The sequence below is a fragment of the Mandrillus leucophaeus genome, unplaced genomic scaffold, assembly GCF_000951045.1.
Source record: "Mandrillus leucophaeus isolate KB7577 unplaced genomic scaffold, Mleu.le_1.0 Scaffold884, whole genome shotgun sequence".
NCBI classification, from domain to species: domain Eukaryota; kingdom Metazoa; phylum Chordata; class Mammalia; order Primates; family Cercopithecidae; genus Mandrillus; species Mandrillus leucophaeus.
The window spans coordinates 70,428-89,682 of NW_012109630.1; the positions used below are offsets into that span (position 1 = coordinate 70,428).

General features: G+C 35.7%; 1 protein-coding gene across 1 annotated transcript in view; it reads right to left on the reverse strand.

Moving 5' to 3' along the window:
- Window positions 1-19,255, reverse strand: part of DPYD (dihydropyrimidine dehydrogenase) — a 903,050-nt gene that overhangs the window by 6,413 nt on the left and 877,382 nt on the right. The window contains exon 21 of the mRNA XM_011969334.1: window positions 14,402-14,545. Within this exon, the coding sequence (XP_011824724.1) occupies window positions 14,402-14,545 (144 nt within the window). The remainder of the gene's footprint in view (window positions 1-14,401; window positions 14,546-19,255) is intronic.

Consider the following 19,255-nt stretch of genomic DNA (forward strand, 5'->3'; position numbering starts at 1 on the left):
ATCTGTTGAATTAGGCACAGGCTTACCACACTGGCATTTAAGGCTTTCTGCAAACATGTCTTTTTCTGTCTTATTTCTCAGTTTCAAACACCATGCACTTCAGCTACACTGGAGGACACACTTTTCAACTGACCCATCTGAGGTCGAACATTAGGTTAAGTCCCCTGTCTAAAATACCTTTCATTCCTAACTCCACTTTGCAAAATCCTAAGCATCCTTCAAAGACATCTCAAATGCCACTACTTCAAGAAAATTTCCTTAATCCTTCCTTCTTCTTTCCTAACCAAATGTGAGGATGTGATCTCTCTTTCTTCCTCTTTCTCTCTCTTCTTTCTCACCTTTTCCCCTTTTCCTCCCTTCCTTGCCCTCTCTCCTCCACATCCTCTTTCTTAAAAATTTTTTTTGATGGCCTATGGTATTATATCTATTATGCGGAACTAATGACAGCAGATAACTTTTGAGTCCTTAATATATTTCAGGCCAGTGCCATATTTTTTACACATTTTCTCACTTAAACCTCATGCATTTAATAGTTGATGATGTGACTGAGATTTAAAGTATATAATTAAGTAAATGATGAAGCAGGGATTCAGAACCAGTGTTGCCTGACTTTAAATACCATGATCATCAGCACTCTGCTATGCTGACTCATTTGTTAGTCTCTATTTAGCAAATTCTAGTGCATGTTACGGATATTTTCTACATTTAGCTTCCTATGTTGTGGTCTCTTAGTAGGGTTTTATTCATCTTTGTATCTCATGTGGTGTATCGTGTTTCTGGAGATCACTGAAACACAAAGGGTACTCAAATATTTGTAAAATAAACATAAATTTTATGTATCTATACACTACACATATAATATGGTAGTAGGCACATAGTGGGATGAAGTAATAGCTACTTTACTGAACATTTTTATTGATATGAGTATTTTAAATACAAAATAATCACAGTCAAAGTATCTGGATATGTGTAATATTTCCCCGTACTATTTTAAAATAATAAATTCAAGAGGTCACTGTCTGGCTGTAAAAGGCCATTTATATGTGATCGAAAATAATTTTTTAAACCTAGTAAATAAATCAACCTAAAGAATTGTTTCACTGAATCACATCATGATGACTAAAATCATCAATAAATATTCAAAAGACGATTGTACAAGAAACTCCCTAGGCAGTCAACAAGTGTATAGGCCTTCTTCAAAAGAAACACTGTATACACTTCAGAAATTTTATGTGGAGCAAGTCCACATTCTGTGTACATTAAATATGCCTTTTCCTCTATATCGGAGATATGCTTTTGTCATTTATTAAAACATCATTGTTTAATGTCAAACCATTGTGGAGCCTCTAGAAGTTATTAGCACATGGTGTTAACAATTCATCCCTTATTAATTGCAATTTTTTAAGCAAATTATATTTATTTCTTCATCTGGAAGAGGACAAAATAGTGACAACTATTTTAAATCATTTTGGGAAAGAGTAGCAAAAAAAAATTATTCCATGTGGCTAAGAATGTGGACATTTGTTTTAATCCCAAAGCCTCCAGGTAGTACTACCAGCTTATGAATACCCTTGAGTAGACATCTTGGAATCTGGAGTTGGCTGAAACATGCATAAAATCAGTAAATCACATATGGCTAGTCTCCAGTCCCTCTTGGACACACATTTGTGGCGATCAGGGAACCCATATTTATCATTCCAATTCATGATTACATCCATTTGGATGTACAAAGGTTCAGCAGTATGTTGTAGCCATCCTGGATTAGTGGAAATGTTTATATGTAGATATGTATGTGGGGAAAGCAATGTTAAATCTTTTAAATTATAGATGATAACATTTAATTTTAATGTAGGTGTTCAAGGAACTGACGTTGCAAAGTACTACGGAATTCCAAGATCACATTATTATCAATTTATTACTTGTTTGAAATAATTAAAAGTTGTTGTTTTGTTTTTTTTGAGACGGAGTCTCGCTCTGTTGCCCAGACTGGAGTGCAGTGGTGTGATCTCGGCTCACTGCAAGCTCCACCTCCTGAGTTCAAGCGATTCTCCTCCCTCAGCCTCCCAAGTAGCTGGGGCTACAGGTGCAGGCCCGGCTAATTTTTATTTTTAGTAGAGCCGGGTTTCACCATATTGGCCAGGCTGGTCTCAAACTCCTGACCTTGTGTCCACCCGCCTTGGCCTCCCAAAGTGCTGGGATTACAGGCATGAGCCACAGACAGCACCCAGCCAAGTTTTCTTTTTTTTTTTTTTAATAGACTAGTCAATGTTTCTGTTTGATATAAAATTTAAGGCCAAAGAGTGAGGAAGTAGGCAGCCCTGATTCCATCCCTGATGTTTCATTCTGAATTTATTATGACTAATATTAATTTATTAGTTTTGGCCTATTTTTAAGAGCTGATGGAATTATTTTCAAATTGTGATTATCTGGCATGTCAGCTGTTCTTTCTAGCTTCAAGTCTTCATATTTGATTAGCATGTATCATATTACTTTCTATTGCATGCCTATGGCTCTCGCCCTATCTTAAAGTAAAAAAAAGTCATAAGATGAACCACCATTGTAAGTCACACTATCATAAAGTAAAAAAATAAAAAATAAAAAAATAATAAGATGAACCATTGTAAGTTCATAAGATGAACCATTGTAAAGTCAAAAAAAAAAAAAAAATAAAAAGAAAAACCATTGTAAGTCAGGACCATCTGCACTTTGCACAATTTCTGCAAATAAGTGTCCTTCGAAAATCAGGATCCAGGACAGCATGCTGTGGGCAGTCATTATGACTTCTAAATATTGAAAACATTCAATATTTACATTATTTGGATGTAGCTATTTAATCATTTAACTATTTCCTTATCTGTACCATTACCAATGTCATATCTTTTTATGGTATATTCACTTCATGCCTAATAAATCTTTCAAAATAGAAAAATGAGATAATTTAGTTTGCTCTTACTGAATTTATGCTGATTTTTAACTTCTTCCTTTACTAATGATCCCAAATCAAAAGCTGAATGACCTTTGTAGGATTCCTTTGCGGTTAAATCTCAATCTTTCTGGTTTGTTTCCATCTTCTCCCTACTACCCCTACCATATCCACTTTTTTCTTTGGTAAAGAACCTGGAGCAACATTTATTTTTCATCAGTGTAGTATAGTGATCTCTTACAAAAGCAATTAAAATATAGCAGGCACTTTATTCTGGATATTCTACATATGCCCTCTGAGCAGAAGGCAGAGACAGGTACTGTACAGTAAGAAAAAGACATCTTGAGTTTAAATTTGGTAGAACTCTAATAACTAAGGACTCAGCTTGAATATGCTGAGAACAGAGGGCAGAGACAAAGTATGATCCAGAAAATGAAGTAGTAGATTGGCCAGCAAGGGTGAGAGAAGCAAGTAAATCAAGAGATGGAATAGAAGCAAGTGAGACTCCTGGAACTAAAGTAGTGAGAGAGGGTTGGGTGAGAGGGAGATTATTCATGAGAGAGTCAGATGGGTAAGGATTGGCTGGGAGCAAAGTTGGTTCAGTACATATCTGTGGCCCTGATCACTGTATTTTTTCTATCTGGGATGAGCTCAGGCTTTAAAGTAGTAATGTCTTGCAAGACACTTTGGATTTAAATTCATTTAATGAAGGTAAGTGTGTTTTTACAATATCCTTAGGTATCTTAGGTTTTAACTCTCAAATATATTTACTCTTTTCAGTTCTGATAACATTGTTTACGGGATTCTAGAAAGATAATAGGAGTGAAACAGTTCTCTCTAATTATAATTTAACAGTGTACCACCTGCTCTAACTAGTATTAATAGACAAAATATATCTCTGTTTTTCCTAATATTTTCTCCAAACTCAGATGATTTGAGGCTTTAGCACTTCTGACCCATCTTCAAATCCTGATGCCACCCTTTTATTTTCATCATCGGTAATGTGATCTGTCTTTTCTCATATGAGCACCAAACACTGAGTTATCTAAATGCATAACCTTTTTTTCACTTCTTAGAAAACGTAGTGATCATGTCATCAAATCTGTACTTGTCAGCTTCTCATTTTTCCTGATCCATCTTCAGGTTACAGTTGCTGACTATAAGATAATATCTATTGTTTTCTCTGAACTTCCTGAAATTAGGTTTACTAAAGGTGGGATACTTGCATTTCTAAGCTCAGACTTCCTTTCATTGGCCTAATAAACTCTAAGTTAACGTGGAATGGTTACTTTCCTTGAAGATTACTTTAGCTGCCATTTTCCTCAAACAGACATTTTCAGCCAGAAATAAGCCAAAGCAGCAAGTCCCCTCATTGCTTCTCCCTCTTTTGTGAGATTAAATTTCCAACAAGGCAATTCAATAATTTTTCCGATGTTTTGCCTTTAGTGGAGTGGGATTTCCATCTGAAGTTTGCAAAGGCTTTCATCGCTCCTCTGTCTTGCCTGTCCCTATTAACCATCTGGTTACAAGGGCTCTGATGCAGTCCCAGGGTAACATTTCTGTTTTTCTTTCATTTCACTCTCCTGCAGCTGCTTCCTCCATACTCCACCCTCAGGTTTGTGAATTTCCATGCGTGTGTATACTTTTTTGATAGATACTGCTTCTCCCCCAACCCTTCCATCAGACCTATTTATTCCAAACAAGATACACCTTTCCATGCCATAATCTGGTCAGGAATCACATTTCTACAAATCCCCATAAGACTTAAGGGATTATTTTACCAAATTCTCTTCAGTTTTTAAAGTTCAGTTTGATAATTTTCATCTGCTATTTGTTGGTACAGGGGACAATTGAGAATATTAACGTTGTTCCCTGCCCATTTCTCTGGTACCTTTTGAAAATTGCTGGGCAAGTCCTCCACTATTTTTCTTTCTGTTCCCTCCTGTTTATGCTCCATAGTATCTAATACGGTCTTACAGTTTTATCTGAGTACTCTTCTCCTTCCTTTCACAATTCAATTGAAATAATAAAGCACTCGATCAGGCTGACTGGTGTCCTGCCAACACTGTCTTGCCAGTCTTATGAGATGCAGTCCATCTCTTACTAGAAGCAGCAGGAAGAAGACATGAAAACATCACTAGTGCCCCTAAACCATTCATTTTCCTACCCAGAAATTCAAAGATGTTAGAGATACATTCCTGGCTTCATAAAGAGAATGAGAATTCATTCTCATATATATCAACAGAAGTGGAAAGCATTCGGGGACTTTATAAGTCTTGGCAGACTCTCAAGTCTCTGTTATATGCTGCCTGGGAATAAAGCACGTTTCTCATTTAACTGGGCCAAATGTGCACACTGTCACTTCAGTTCTCTCGGTGAGGAATCGAAACTGCCTCCTGTAGGAGGCATTGTGTGTTTTCTTTTCTCTAGCACAGGTGAACCTGTAGAATATGTCAGGAGCTTCTTCAGAAGGTCCTTCTTCATCTTTTAGAAGGAAATCTTTATACTTATTGCAGGAGGCCAGGTTTCTTTTTCTTCTTTTATCTCATTCTTCCCCATCAGCCTTCCAGTACTTTTAATACCCTCTTCTTCCTCAGAATCTTTTTCTTTCTGCTTCCTTTATGGAATTGGTAGCTTCATAATATGGCAATATGCATGGTAAATGCTATGCTATCATGAATTGGAAATGAAGATATGGTGTTGATAAAAAGGAAATCATGCAGATGCCAGGCTGTCCCCGGGGTCCCAGATCATTCCCAGGGGTAGGACGGAGGGCCTCTGAGGCCATTTTTTTTTTTCCTTTATCCTTTCAAGGGGCTAGGAGAATCAGGATGTACATTGTCTAGCAAAGATTTCTGATTCTCAAGGACCCTCTAGTCCCTGGATAACACTGGGCATAACCACGCTTGATGTTCAGATGAAATTCATAGCAGTTTAATCAGTTGACCCCATTGCTTTTTATATTATGTTATTAATACTGATTTATAAAACCCAGGTATTTTCCTCATTACTGCTTCTCAGTTCTGTGCTTTCTATGAATTCCAATTGAACAAAAGAATGAGTTTACCATTTTGATGTCACTATCTGCTTGATCCAAGGATTGTGTATTGGATTTAAGGTCCCATGGCTGTCAGTTATTACAAGTATGTTTGAATACTGTGCTTTGCAAACATACTGATTTGCTTGAAATGCCACCTTCCTTTTCTTTTTTATTTCTATTTTTCATGAGAGACAGCAGAGGACAGTGCTTAAGGGACACGTTTTAGAGCTACCCTTTTGAATCAAATCTTGGCTTTGATATCTTCCTAGCTGTGTGACCTTAGGAAAGTTATTTAACCTCTCTGTTTATCAACTGCTTACTCCATAATAGCAGAGGGTTATTGTGAGGATTAAATGAGCTAATTCGCAAGCACGTAGCAATGCTTGAAACCTCATAAGTACTCAATAAATATTAGCTTTTATTATTAATTCTCTGCTTAATTAACACTAATTTATTAAACTCCACTTTAAATATCACCATCTCTGTGAAGCTTTCCACAATTACCCGAGGCAGAACTAATCCCTTTCACTCCTCTGTTTTCCCAGAGCATTTTGTACATATTTGATTGAACTGTAAATAATTTTTAACATGTGTCTTTCTCCCTTGCTAGACTATGAGCTCCATAAGGATAGACGTCTTTCTTTTTAAAATTCACGTTGTATTCCTAGTTTCTAGCACAATTTCTGGATTGCAGCAAGTGCATAATAAATATATGTTAGCACTACATCTCCATCGAAATTGCAAACATCCCTGAGCCTTGGACCATGCAGTGTCTGTTTTTTGAATCTCCTGCAGTCCTTAGCACATTGCTGGTCACATAGCAAATACTAAACACATACTTGCAATGGACTGATATTGAAACTGCCTACCTCTGAAGAAACAGAACGTTAAGTCAGAGCAGGCATTTGAAAAGAAAAAAGAACAAAAGATGAGATCTACTGAGCATAGCTTGCTTAGAAATATTATTGTTGCATTCCTAACCAGGGAAGATGGGGTAGATTAGAAACTTGAATGCACGACTGAAAAACTTGTTCAGACAAGAGGGGCTTAGCTAACTTTGTGGGACACTGGGGTTCTTTCTACAGCAGATGGGGAATAATGTACTGCGGAAGCTGAGAGGATAAACAAAGCAGTGTCATGGAGTTTAAACTATCGAACAGAGGAATCTATAAAGAGGCCAGCAGAGAGGAGGGAAGAAACAAGCTAAAATAAACAGATGGGTGGACAGAGAAAATATAAAGCATGAAAACAGATAACCCAGGTCCTCCAGGAAAAAGGGAAGTAGGAAAAATGGTATGTCAAGAAAGAAGAAACACTCTAGGGGAAACACTGAAGTAATCGTGTAGCGGCAATTACATGGCGTGCCTGGGTGTGTGCTAGAAAACAGCAACAACAACCACAACAAAAGGACAAGAAGCAATGTCTGATGCATGTGCAGACAGAAAACGACTCTTAAAGGGAATGTGGCCGTTATTATCAACGTGAACTGAAAAACCACACAGCCACATCATCCAGATGGGGTCTGAAATAATGGGCAAAAGGGCAAGGACTTGTATAAAAATGACAATAACTGTGGCTCCTAGCATTTGAATAGAGCTGTGCTGTGTATAATACTTTCACACACATCTTTTCATTTAAAACAATGGAGTTGAGGCCTTCTGACATTATCCAGTATATATTTTCCCTCCTGTCAGTCCCTTGCCTGGATTGTTACAATAGCTTCTAACTGGTCTGCTTGTTTCTGCCCTTGTCCCTCTAGCATACTGTATCAACACTGCAGCCAGAAAGATCCTTTGCAAAAATAAGCCAGATCATATCAGTCTTCCTTTCTGAAAGCCTTACTGGTTTCCTGCCAAGGACTTTGCTATTTCAGGGTCTTTGCACTTTCTGTTCATTCTGAATGGAATGTTTTCCCCCCGGATACCCATATCATTCATTCCCTCACTTTTTTAGGTGTTTGCCCATATGCCATTAAATAGGCAGGTGTTCCCTGGCCAGTCTCTCTAGTAATTTGTATTCTCCTAAGCTTGTTCTATTTTCTCCATTACACTTGTCACCATCTGACATATTATGTATTCGTTTGTTTATTTGTCATTGTCTGTTCCTCCCTCCTAAATTGTGAGCTGCATGAGAGCTGGGATTTTCACTACTGGATTGTGCCAGTGACTGTTACAGTACTGGAACATAGTGGTTGCACATTAAAGATTATTGGATAAATGAAGAAACATACATGGATGAATTTGACAACTGTTGCCAACTAGAGGTGGAATTTCATTGATTGCATATGTGAGACAAAATGAAACAACACAAAGTATTGGTAAAACAATCAGTGCTTTCTGATCTTGTGGACCACTTTCCTATTCTTAAGACTTCCTTTTTGGATTTCTTCCACACTATCATTTTATTTTGGTTATCCTTCTCTTTCTTTGATCACTTCTTCAGATTTGTTCCTCCAGAACTCCCTACTCCTTCACAGAGTATTAGGTTAAGTAAGAAATAAGAAAATACATGTGTAGTTTCTATCTTGGGTCTGGAACACAGTGGGCGTTGGAAATGTCAGTTCTTTCTCCTTTATATCCTCCAGCATAGGCCCATAATTCCTTTGAGTTTATCAATTTCAATACACTCAAATCTAAGTTTTTCATGCTACACCCCAAAACCCCCTCAACCTAAAACACTAACATCAAACTCTAACTCATTATCTTTTATTTTTCTTATCTCAGCGGAACAATAAAAAAGCTGGACATCTTAGTCCTCTTATTATCAGCTGTTTACTATACCTATGCCTAATATAATGAGAATTACTGACTCTTGGAGGAAGAATTAACAAGACTTTATTAATTTCATCTCTGTTTCCATTACCATGGCCAATTACCAAATCCAGGACCCCATTATGGCATATCTGAAATACTCTCAGTTCCCCATTTCCTTCTAATCTCTACCTAGTCTGTAGGGCTCCTTAAATGTCACTTCCTCAAGGAGGCTTTCATTGGCCCTTTCAATCTAAATTAGGTCTCACTATGAAAACAGATTCTATATATCTTGCATGTTTTCTATGTAGCTCATATCAAAAAATAATTTTATCTTGTTAGTGTGATTCTTTAATATCTGTCTCTCTATATTCTGTATGTTTTATGAGGACAGAAGCTGTGTATGTTTTATTTATTGCCCTGCAGATGCTCAATTCCTGGTGCATTGCTTATCTCATGGCAGGTATGCAATAAAGATTTCCTAAAAAATATATAGGCTTCTTCAAAACTTCCGACTTTGTTGGCCTCCAGAGCTTTATGTATTGCTGTTTTCATTCTTCAGTTCATTTTATTGGACAAAATGGAAATGAATAGTCATCTTAACGTGGATTTCTTTCAACCTATTCATTTCAAATATTATAGCTCATAGTAACATTTATTTAGGACATATTTGGTGCAGGCACCATGCTAAAAGCACTTCACACATCATCTAATTTATAACTCTCTGAGGCAGATACTTTTATTATTTCCATTTCACAGATTAGTTAGCTGAGGCAAGTTCACACAGCTATGAAATGGCAATGCCATAGTTTGAACCTAGGCAGTGTGACAGAGTGGTCCCATGCCTAATTCAGGAAATTCTTTCACCATAAATATAATCTGCAAAAATTTTACAAACTTTGCTTTGTATTTCAACGAGGGCAATAGTTTCTGAAGACATTTTTATGGTCACTTTCTTTAAATATGTCTGCTTGCTAAAATGACACTGGGAAGTCCAAATTCAGCTTTATGACATGTCTCTCCTCTTATGCAAGATATCTTAATATATTGTTTAGACTCCTTTCCCTCTCTGCTTGCCAAAGATGTAGTTTCCTTAATCATGCCCTTTCTGGCAGCTTCAGCTATTCTCTTCCAAACATATGAAAGCATATGCAAGCCTGAATCATTCTCATATAAACAAAACAGTCTTTTCCTCTATTCCATTCCTCTTCTTATCCCTTTCTTACTGACCTTTCTCAAGTTACCGAAAGTGTATTCTGCACACTTTTTTGTTACTTTCTCAGTCTTCATTCATTCCTCAAATTATCACCTCCTGGATTCTACTTTTCATCATTCCATTGAAGTTGCTTCTTGGGACAGGAAAAGCTAAAATGTGATTGGTCTGAAGGTTATGCTAAGGAGCTTACCTTAGGACTATGGTTACGATGGGAGAATTTTAAGCAAGGGCTAAAACAAACAGACCTGCATTTTTAAAAGAGTCCTTCATAATAGTTGGAGAATGGATTAGATAAGGAGGACAAAAGAAAGCAGGACAGTTAATAGAATGTTTTAGAGTTCCAGGAAAGAATACGTAAGCAACACACTGAGGCCTCAGCAGTATGTAAAGAATGTAAGAGAAGGGAGATGTAAGAGATAAGAACAATAGTCATTGCTGACTAGCTTGTGAATAGGATGAGTAATAAGATGACATCCAGGCTGAACTGCAGCTTTTTGAGTTAGGTAAGATGGGGTTCATTGAGACAGAGGACTCAGGAGGAAGAGCAGGCTTGGAAGGAATGGGAATCAGTTTAGTTCTAAATATGATGGCTACTGGGTTCTTTGTTCAGACGATGCAGGTGGAGGTGACCCTAAGATAGAGTGACACAAGTCTGAAGCACAGAAAATATGTCTGGGATGGAGAAGAGTTGAGTCATTGTGTAGGAAAAGTTTAGATTTATCATAGAGAAAGATTCTACAAAGAGAAGGAAGCAGAGAGGTGAATACAGACACTAACATCATGTTCTTTCAATCCTTTTCTACTTTCCCCAACCTGTTCCTCAGTTTCCATCATGAGGCTACACGCTGCTCTCTGAACTCAGTGATTTTCTCAAGGCCCACCTTCCCCTACCTTTTCCATGAGGTTAATATCAGAAGGAAAAAGGAATCATATTAAACATATTTCAAAGTAAAGGATCAACGCTGCAGGACAAGAAAGAATTTTGCTTTGTAGAAGTGTAAAAGGGGTATCTTAGGTTATGGTATTAATTAAATAAGGAGTTTAGAACCCAGAATTTAGAATTTAATTAGAAGTTTCCATTTATAAATATTTAAAAATTGTTTATTATTGGACAAATAATTACTTATGGCATAAAACTTTTTTCTAGAGATTGACCATCTTTATTGGAACCTTATCTAATTCATTTTTGATTTGCCCTTGAAAAGTTTTAGAACATTTTGAGAGGCTGACAATTTGAATATAAAGTAAATGATGCAATTTATGGTACATTTTTATCACTGAATCATAATTTGAGAGATGAAAGGGATCCCTTTAAAATGCAGATATTGAGGTCTTGGAACAACTGTCTATTTGGAAAAAAAATAAAGTTATAACTGTACCTGATACTTTAGAGCAAAACAATTTTAGAGAAATTCAAGTAAAATACAAACATTAAAATCCTAAAACAACTAGATGGGGTAAACATTGATATAATCTTACCAAGGTAGAAAAGGCTAACCTAAGCAAATAAAGAAAGGGCAAAAATCACAAAATCAGCCTTTGCTAGAGATGATTACACAAATTAAAACTTCTGTGTGTGTGTATATGTGTATATATGTGTGTGTGCATATGTGTATATATATATACACACATATACACAGTTTTATAATAGAATATAAATATAAATATATATACACAAAGTTTTATATTTATAATACAGTTATTTGTTATAACAAATTTAATCTCTAATTTTCCAAAGAGATATCTGCATTTATAAAAACTGAAAATGCTCCCTTCCCCCAAAACCTCACCACTATCAGTCACTATTTTGTTTTTTGACAGGGCACAGCATCTACCTAGAAATGACAACAGGTGGAATGAGTGTGGACATTCTGGGGAGAAGGCCAAGGTAGTGGAAAATCCACCAGACATTGAGAAAATCTACCACAGCTGCCCATTAAGATGTTGACACTGATAAGGTCTAAGATGCTGGTAAGATGGTATCTACAATGTCTTGAGGCTTGTGTAACATGTAACACCAAGGACATTCCACTCTGGATAACCTCTAAAGTAAGGAACCTTAGGGGAGGAACATAAGCTTGCACTATTTTTAATAAGATGCCTTATCTCTCTTTGATACTTCTGAAATCTTTATCTACATCCAAGACTTCACATTTCTTTGGTTTATTTAATTCTGAGTTTGATTTTTTTTGATTAATGATCTACAAGCTTTCATTCAACCACAGTAGATTTTTTGTTTGTTCTGTTTTGTTTTTTGTCTAGGTTATCAGTATTTAAAATATAATCCCTGAAAGATTTGAGGGCTAGAAAAGGTCAAAATGCTTTCATAATCATCTTGCACTTCTTTTATTTCAAATATAAATAATATCTTCCTTCAGAAATTTTTACACCTAAGGAAAAGATGCCTAGAGATGGAGATCGTACATTTAATTCAAATTGATTAAGAAGAGAAAGCTGGGAAAATTCCTACTGAGAGGTGAAGTCAACTGGACTTCCTGGGTTGAGTGGGGACTTGGAGAACTTTTCTTACAAGAGGATTGTAAAATGCACCAATCAGCACTCTGTAGCTAGGATTGTAAAATGCACCAATCAGCACTCTGTAAAAATGTACCAATCAGGGCTATGTAAAATGCACCAATCTGTGCTCTGTAAAACGCACCAATCAGCAGGATCCTAAAAGTAGCCAATCGCAGGGAGGATTGAAAAAACAGCACTCTGATAGGACGAAAACAGAACACGGGAGGAGACAATAAGGGAATAAAAGCAGGCCACTCCAGCGAGCTGTGGCAACCTGCTCGGGTCCCCTTCCATGCTGTGGAAGCTTTGTTCTTTTGCTCTTCAGAATAAATCTTGCTGTTGCTCACTCTTTGGGTCCGTGCCACCTTTAAGAGCTATAACACTCACCACGAAGGTCCACAGCTTCATTCTTGAGGTCAGCGAGACCATGAACCCACGGGCAGGAACCAACTCCAGACACACTATATCTCCAAATCATATAGTAGTCATAGCCACAGATGGGGGAAAAAGGCTCATGAAGGGTTGTAGGTTCTGGCCTTCACATTCCATCAGTGTTCAGTTTGTTCAGTTCATACTTTCAGTAGCACAAAAATAATTTAACATGAACTCAAGAGATGATTTGGGGCTTTTTTGCTGTTAAAAGTCCCAAATGTTCATTTTATTTAGAATGATGGCATTGAAGTGTTGGTATGCTTTGTGGTCAGCCACTCCCTTTGCCCTTGCAGAACTCTGTATTGCTTGGAACACTGAGTGTAAACTCCACTGTTTTTAGCATGAGACACATTTTTTTTTTTTCTTCATAGGTAGAGGGAATTTTTAAGGGTTCCAATCTCCAGTTGACTGCTAAAGATGAATTTCAGTGAGGTCTACTTGCGAGCACATAAAAGCAAGCTTTTCAGCTGATGTTTCAAACAGAAAATGGCAATGTAGGAGTAGAGTGTCATCAAATACAGAAGAATGAATTTCAGTAACTGCAAAGTACATTTTAGTGATGATGATTTCAGAGAGAATGCCATCCAATAACACCTCCTTTTTTTCTCATTATGACTGCCTGGAAACAATACTGTCTTGAAGAGGGGCAGAAAAAAAGAAGGTGTGGTTACAAAAGGGCTACCTGAGGCATCCTGGTGGTGATGGGACTGTTTTGTATCTTGACTGTGGTGGTGGATACATGAACCTACATACATGACAAAATTGTACAGAACTATATACAACACACACATAGAAGTAAAACTGGAAAAACTTGAATAGGATTGGTAAATTGTGTCTGTGTCAATATGCTGGTTGTGATATCATACTACAGTTTTGCAACATGTTACCGTAGGTGAAACTGGATAAAGGGTACACAAGACCTCTCTGTGTTATTTCTTACAACTACATGTGAATCTACATTTCTGTCAAAATGAAAAATTTAAGGAAAAAAATCAAGAAAGGTAACATATACTCATAATCCCATCTTAATTATAATTTTTGTTATTACCAGAAAATAATCTCCTGAGAACCAAATAAATGTCCAGGCTTTCCAGAGGCCAAACCAGAGAATGTTTTCCCAAAACTTTCAAGGGATCACACTGATATTGATGTGCTTATTGATAACTGAGTTGTGCTGCATACATGACTAACATAAGATCGTTAGAGTTAATTATAGATTAAAATAATTTTTAAATGACCATAAGAAAACAAGGAATTTCATCTTAATATCTCCTGACACATTTAATGTATATAAAAATTTCCAAGAAATGCATGCTTGACAGTGTTCTAGAAAGTATAAAATATGCAAATAAAGAGGATTATTTTATAATTTAAATGCAGTTTTCACCATGGACAGATTTTTAAAAAAAACTTTCATTGTATTTCTAAAGCCAAATTAGTGATACATTTAAGCAGTAAATAAACATTTTAGCTATATTTGTATAGTAAAGTAGGCATACTTATATAGTTGGCATAATTTTTACCTTGATGGTAGGAACAGGCCATTTGGGGATAAAACAGTTTCTCTTAAGTGGTGAAAAAGCTGCATTTTGTTCTTTCAGTCTAATCTTGTTTTCTGCTATGATTTTCTTGCGCTGTTCAAGATAAGGTCCAAAACTTGGCAGTTTCTAAAAGGAAAACACAGAAATAAGAAAGCATGTTAGCTCAGAGAAGAGAAAAATGGGAAGATATAAACATATAAATATTATCAACAAACAAATGTGTGTCTAGGGATTGTTTCATGTATACTGTAACTAGGTCTTCACTCATTGTTTTGGACCACTAGTCTTCTAGGTATCAGGTTCCATTAATTATTAAAAAGAACACAACAGTACAATACTTTTACCAAATATGTGTGTATTACATATACAAATGTTAATTAAAATACATTTCTAAATGGAAAAAAGTTCACAATGGCAAACCAAACCCATTCACTTAAAACAATAGCTATTAGTTAAACCATTTGTTTGGTTTATATAGACAGAAGGTGAAATCTATTGATGCTTTTTTCCCCTTCATCAGGTTTTTAGCATGATATAGACACAGTTGTAGTCCCTGACAAATGCTTTTGTCAATAGCAAAGGTACTTTGCCAAAGTTCTCATCTGGATCTCTATTTTATTGTGTTCAAATTCTTACTACATCTCTTTAAAGATTGTAATTAATGTTGATTGCAATTTACTGGAATAGCTGAAAAACAAAATGGTAAAAATATTGATTTCTCTATACAGAAAATAAATTTTATTTTGCATGGAGGCAAAAACAGAAATGAAAAGGAGAGGAAATATTACAGTGCTTAAACAAACTCCATCAGTATTCAAAATCACATCACGGAGCTTTAAATTTCAAGGTTATTCAATTGTACTTTACAAAGTTCATTTAGAAAGATACCTGGGCGTCATGGAAAAATGCTAAGTGGTTTCAAGTTAACACGAAAATGCCCTCATACCATTCATTATCCCACAATTATTTTCTCTTCACTTTGTCCTTCCCCTCTTCTAGAACCTTTGATCTTCACTTTTACTGACACATACTGCTGGTGATAGACATCACTGAATTCCAAATGTTTTGTGTCGGCCTGTAACCTGGAATTGCTAGGTCTTTTTCATAAGACTGCAAAAATACACTCTCTCTCCTATAGAATAAAGCCCATTTATCTAGCTGATGGAGGTTTGGAAAACTACAGCACCCCAAGGTCACCCTGATCTCTGACCTAGCAAGTATTTTGGTGAAAAATCACACTTGTTTCAAAACACTGGCCTCCACATTTCATCTTGCATAACGCCCGAGGAAAATGAGTTCTCTGGTCCTCTAGAGACCTCAGTAGAGTAGGTAAGCTAAACTTAAACCATGTTCCAATTAAGCTGAAGTGCAAACTGCAACTGTAATTTATATTAGTGAAGAACATATTTATGTGGAAATATCTAAGATTGTTACTTCCATTACCAATTCATTATAATGATGTCAACAAGTCAAGTAAATGGAAACAATGTTATGAATGCCAAATTAATTTATATACAATTAGACTAGAACTGAGTACTTCATCGCTATACCTTAATGCTTTCCTAAATTGTAATATTTAATGGTTGCAGTAATATGAAATGATATGGAGGGAGATAGTATTTTGTATCTATTTTGCTATAAAACAAGTGATACTGACTTGCTAAAAGCATAAAATAAATAAGAGTATAAAACAAGTCCTCCTTATCACATATATAAGCATCCTTAATATAGAAAAGACAATGCTTTTTTGAAATGTCCTTTTATGAAATGGCTTTTTCTTGGGGCATATGAGGTGTTAGGGATTACACTTGGTGCCAAAGACATGCCTTTGGGGTCCAGAAAACATCACATAAAGTGGTGAGCACATGTCCACATGATATAAATCTTCAGAATGTCATCCCCTGCGTGTTTCTCTTATACCTCAAGGCCATCTCAATCCCAATCTCATATACTCAAAGACCATCAAGAATGGTTTGTGTTGAAACATATGACCTCTGGTTCTAGCAGATGCCTCATGTTAGCAGGTCCCATGAAAATCAGAACCATTATTTTCCCTGTTGGGGTTTACATGATTCTCTGTTTGGGCTTTACCTTACTCAATATCGTCTAATGTCACCTAAGAGTTTTGTAAAGGCCATTCAAAATAAATCATTCTTGGAACTTTTAAATCTATCTTCCTTTAAGCGTACATCAGAGGATAGCATTTTTTTCATTTAGATTATTCTTTATCCAAATGCAGACAATGAATGGAGTTAAATTTAAACCATAATGATTTCAAATTGTTTCAACAATGGTAATAACAACAATAAATATTTGAAAATCTTTTGATGCTGAATATAATACAGCCTGTGCAAATATCCAACAGCCTGACACTTTCTGTCATTTTTTGCAATGATTGACCACATTTGCCATACATAAATTATGTTACACAGCCTTCCCCTGGCTAACATGCTAAGTTTCTAATGTGCTAATTGGTTTTATAATTAGTCCTAAAGAGAGAATCTCAATTTAACATAAAGATTCCTACAGGATTTTCTTTGTGCATTGGTTAGAAGAATTAATGGACTAAAAGGAAAACTTGCCAATTTTTTTTAATTGAAAGCAAAAAAATACCAAATATCAGTGACTGCTCCTTCAACCTTCCACCAAGCATCTCCAAATCAAATTGGGTTCATTTTTGTTTAATTCCTCACTGCTACGTGGAGCTCTCAGAGACTATGGCACAGTACCAGCTTCCAAAACTTCAAGGCTGCCGTAGACGTTTTGCTTTCCTTATTAGTTTGAAAATTTAAGTGCTTTAAAAATACGTTGTATATATTAAAGTGGTCCTAAGGATATTTGAGTACTGAACATTTAAAAAATTAAGTTTTCTGAAAACAGAAAACATCAATTCCCTCCTGCACCAAAGGAACACCCGATCACCTTTACACATACCACATTTAGGCATATGTTTGTGTTCTGATCTTGCAAAAAAAAAAAAAAAAAAAAGGAAAAAGCAAGCAAGCAAAGCAAAGCTAAGAAAGAGTGAAGATGAATGCATAGTTGGTCACTGTGTGTGTGTGCAATCAGTGATGATTAATAAAGCATTTAGTTCAAATCTCTGCCTGAACATATAGTTAATTGATTTCCTATTGCAGGAGGAGAAGCAGCAGGACCTGACAGTGCCAGCAGCAGGAGCTTTTCCTCTTCATTCATTATTTTCTTACAGAAAAGTTGTAGCCTGCGGTAACTCAAAGTGAGAGGTTTTGAGCGTCATGCTATATTTCTTAAACAAAGGAAAAAGTTCTTTAGGACTATCAAAAGCTGCTTTGTAACTGATGAACTGAACAAAGCTCAGAAATGGTGTGATTTTTGTTTCAATAGTTTCTCCAGGGATTCATCATTGATGAATTTGTTCTCACCAGAAAGGCTAAATCCTACTCATTTAAAGATAACAGTATCTTACACTAAAACTGTCTCTATCCAGATATAAAAAGCATTACATTGCCGATAGAAAAGTGACAACATAATGAATCAACAATGATACCTTAAGCCAGCAAAGCTTTAAGGTAAAGAAGTCTATTTGGATTATAATTTATTCATGGATCAATCTAAAGGTAATTGAGCATATTATGAAGTAGAAGAGGGTTCTTGTTTGTAATAGAAGCAAGCACTTGCATCTTCCAGTTTAAATTGCATAATTTTTATGAGAATGGCAGCAAGTTGCCTAATAGCACTAGTCTGTAGTACTGTAATGGATCAACTCTATTTTCTTAATCACACTCTCTTATCTAATTGGAAACAATAACAGAAAGACAAGTAATTAGTTGGATATCCAAATTGTAATATGTGAAAGATGAAAATATTTCAGGCTTATATCAGAATATATCACTCAGTATCAGATATATATGTATATATATGTATCTCATTCAGTATAAACCTGAAATCTATCTATCCATCTATCTATCTATCTATCTATCTATCTATCTATCTATCTATCTATCTATCTATCTATCTATCTCCTTTATACCTATTTCGTGTGTGTGTGTGTGTGTGTGTGTGTGTATACAACTGACAGACTAAAGAATAAGTTACATGTAAAGGATATCTAAAAGTTGACTTTTTTTCCCCAAAAGACATGTTTGCCTATGACATAGTTCTATTATTTATCAGTCTTTTGACATTTATTCAACAAATACAACATTTAATATCCACTCTGGGCCAGGAACTGTCTTGTGATACATTAAAGGCTAAACAATTTCCATACAGTGCAGTACAAAATATAATTGTTATTAATTTTATAAGTATCTTTTGCTATTCATGAAGGGCTAGTGTCAGATTGAATTATATGTCGAATATACCTGGTTATTTCAGTTATCTCAAGGAATAATACACCAGACTCCTTGGAAAACTGTTTGAACTCAATAAAATAACCAATAATTGCAGAGAAAAATGAAGAAAAAAAATGTTCAAAGAGTTGATCTTTAAAAACTCAAAAAGCTAATTGAAGTAGTTCTTGGACACCTAAAATCAAAAATATGGGAGCAGTGTGGTATAATGGTTGAGAGCATGGGTTCTCTGAGTCTGTTTCATTATCTATAAAATGGCCATTTTGAGGTTTAAATAAAGTAATCCATGTAAAGTTTCTAACTCACCCTAATTTCAGTCTCTGTGTGCTCAGCATGATTCAAGGTAGCACAGGAGATAGAGATGAGAAGTCTCTCTTTTGTTCTGTACTTTCTGAATTCAATTACTTTTCTTCTTTCCTCTTTTCAATTATGAAAGTAATCAGTTACTTACATTGGATGCTGTTTTTATTTCAAAATAAGTTTTAGCATGGTTTAGAATCAGAAGCTC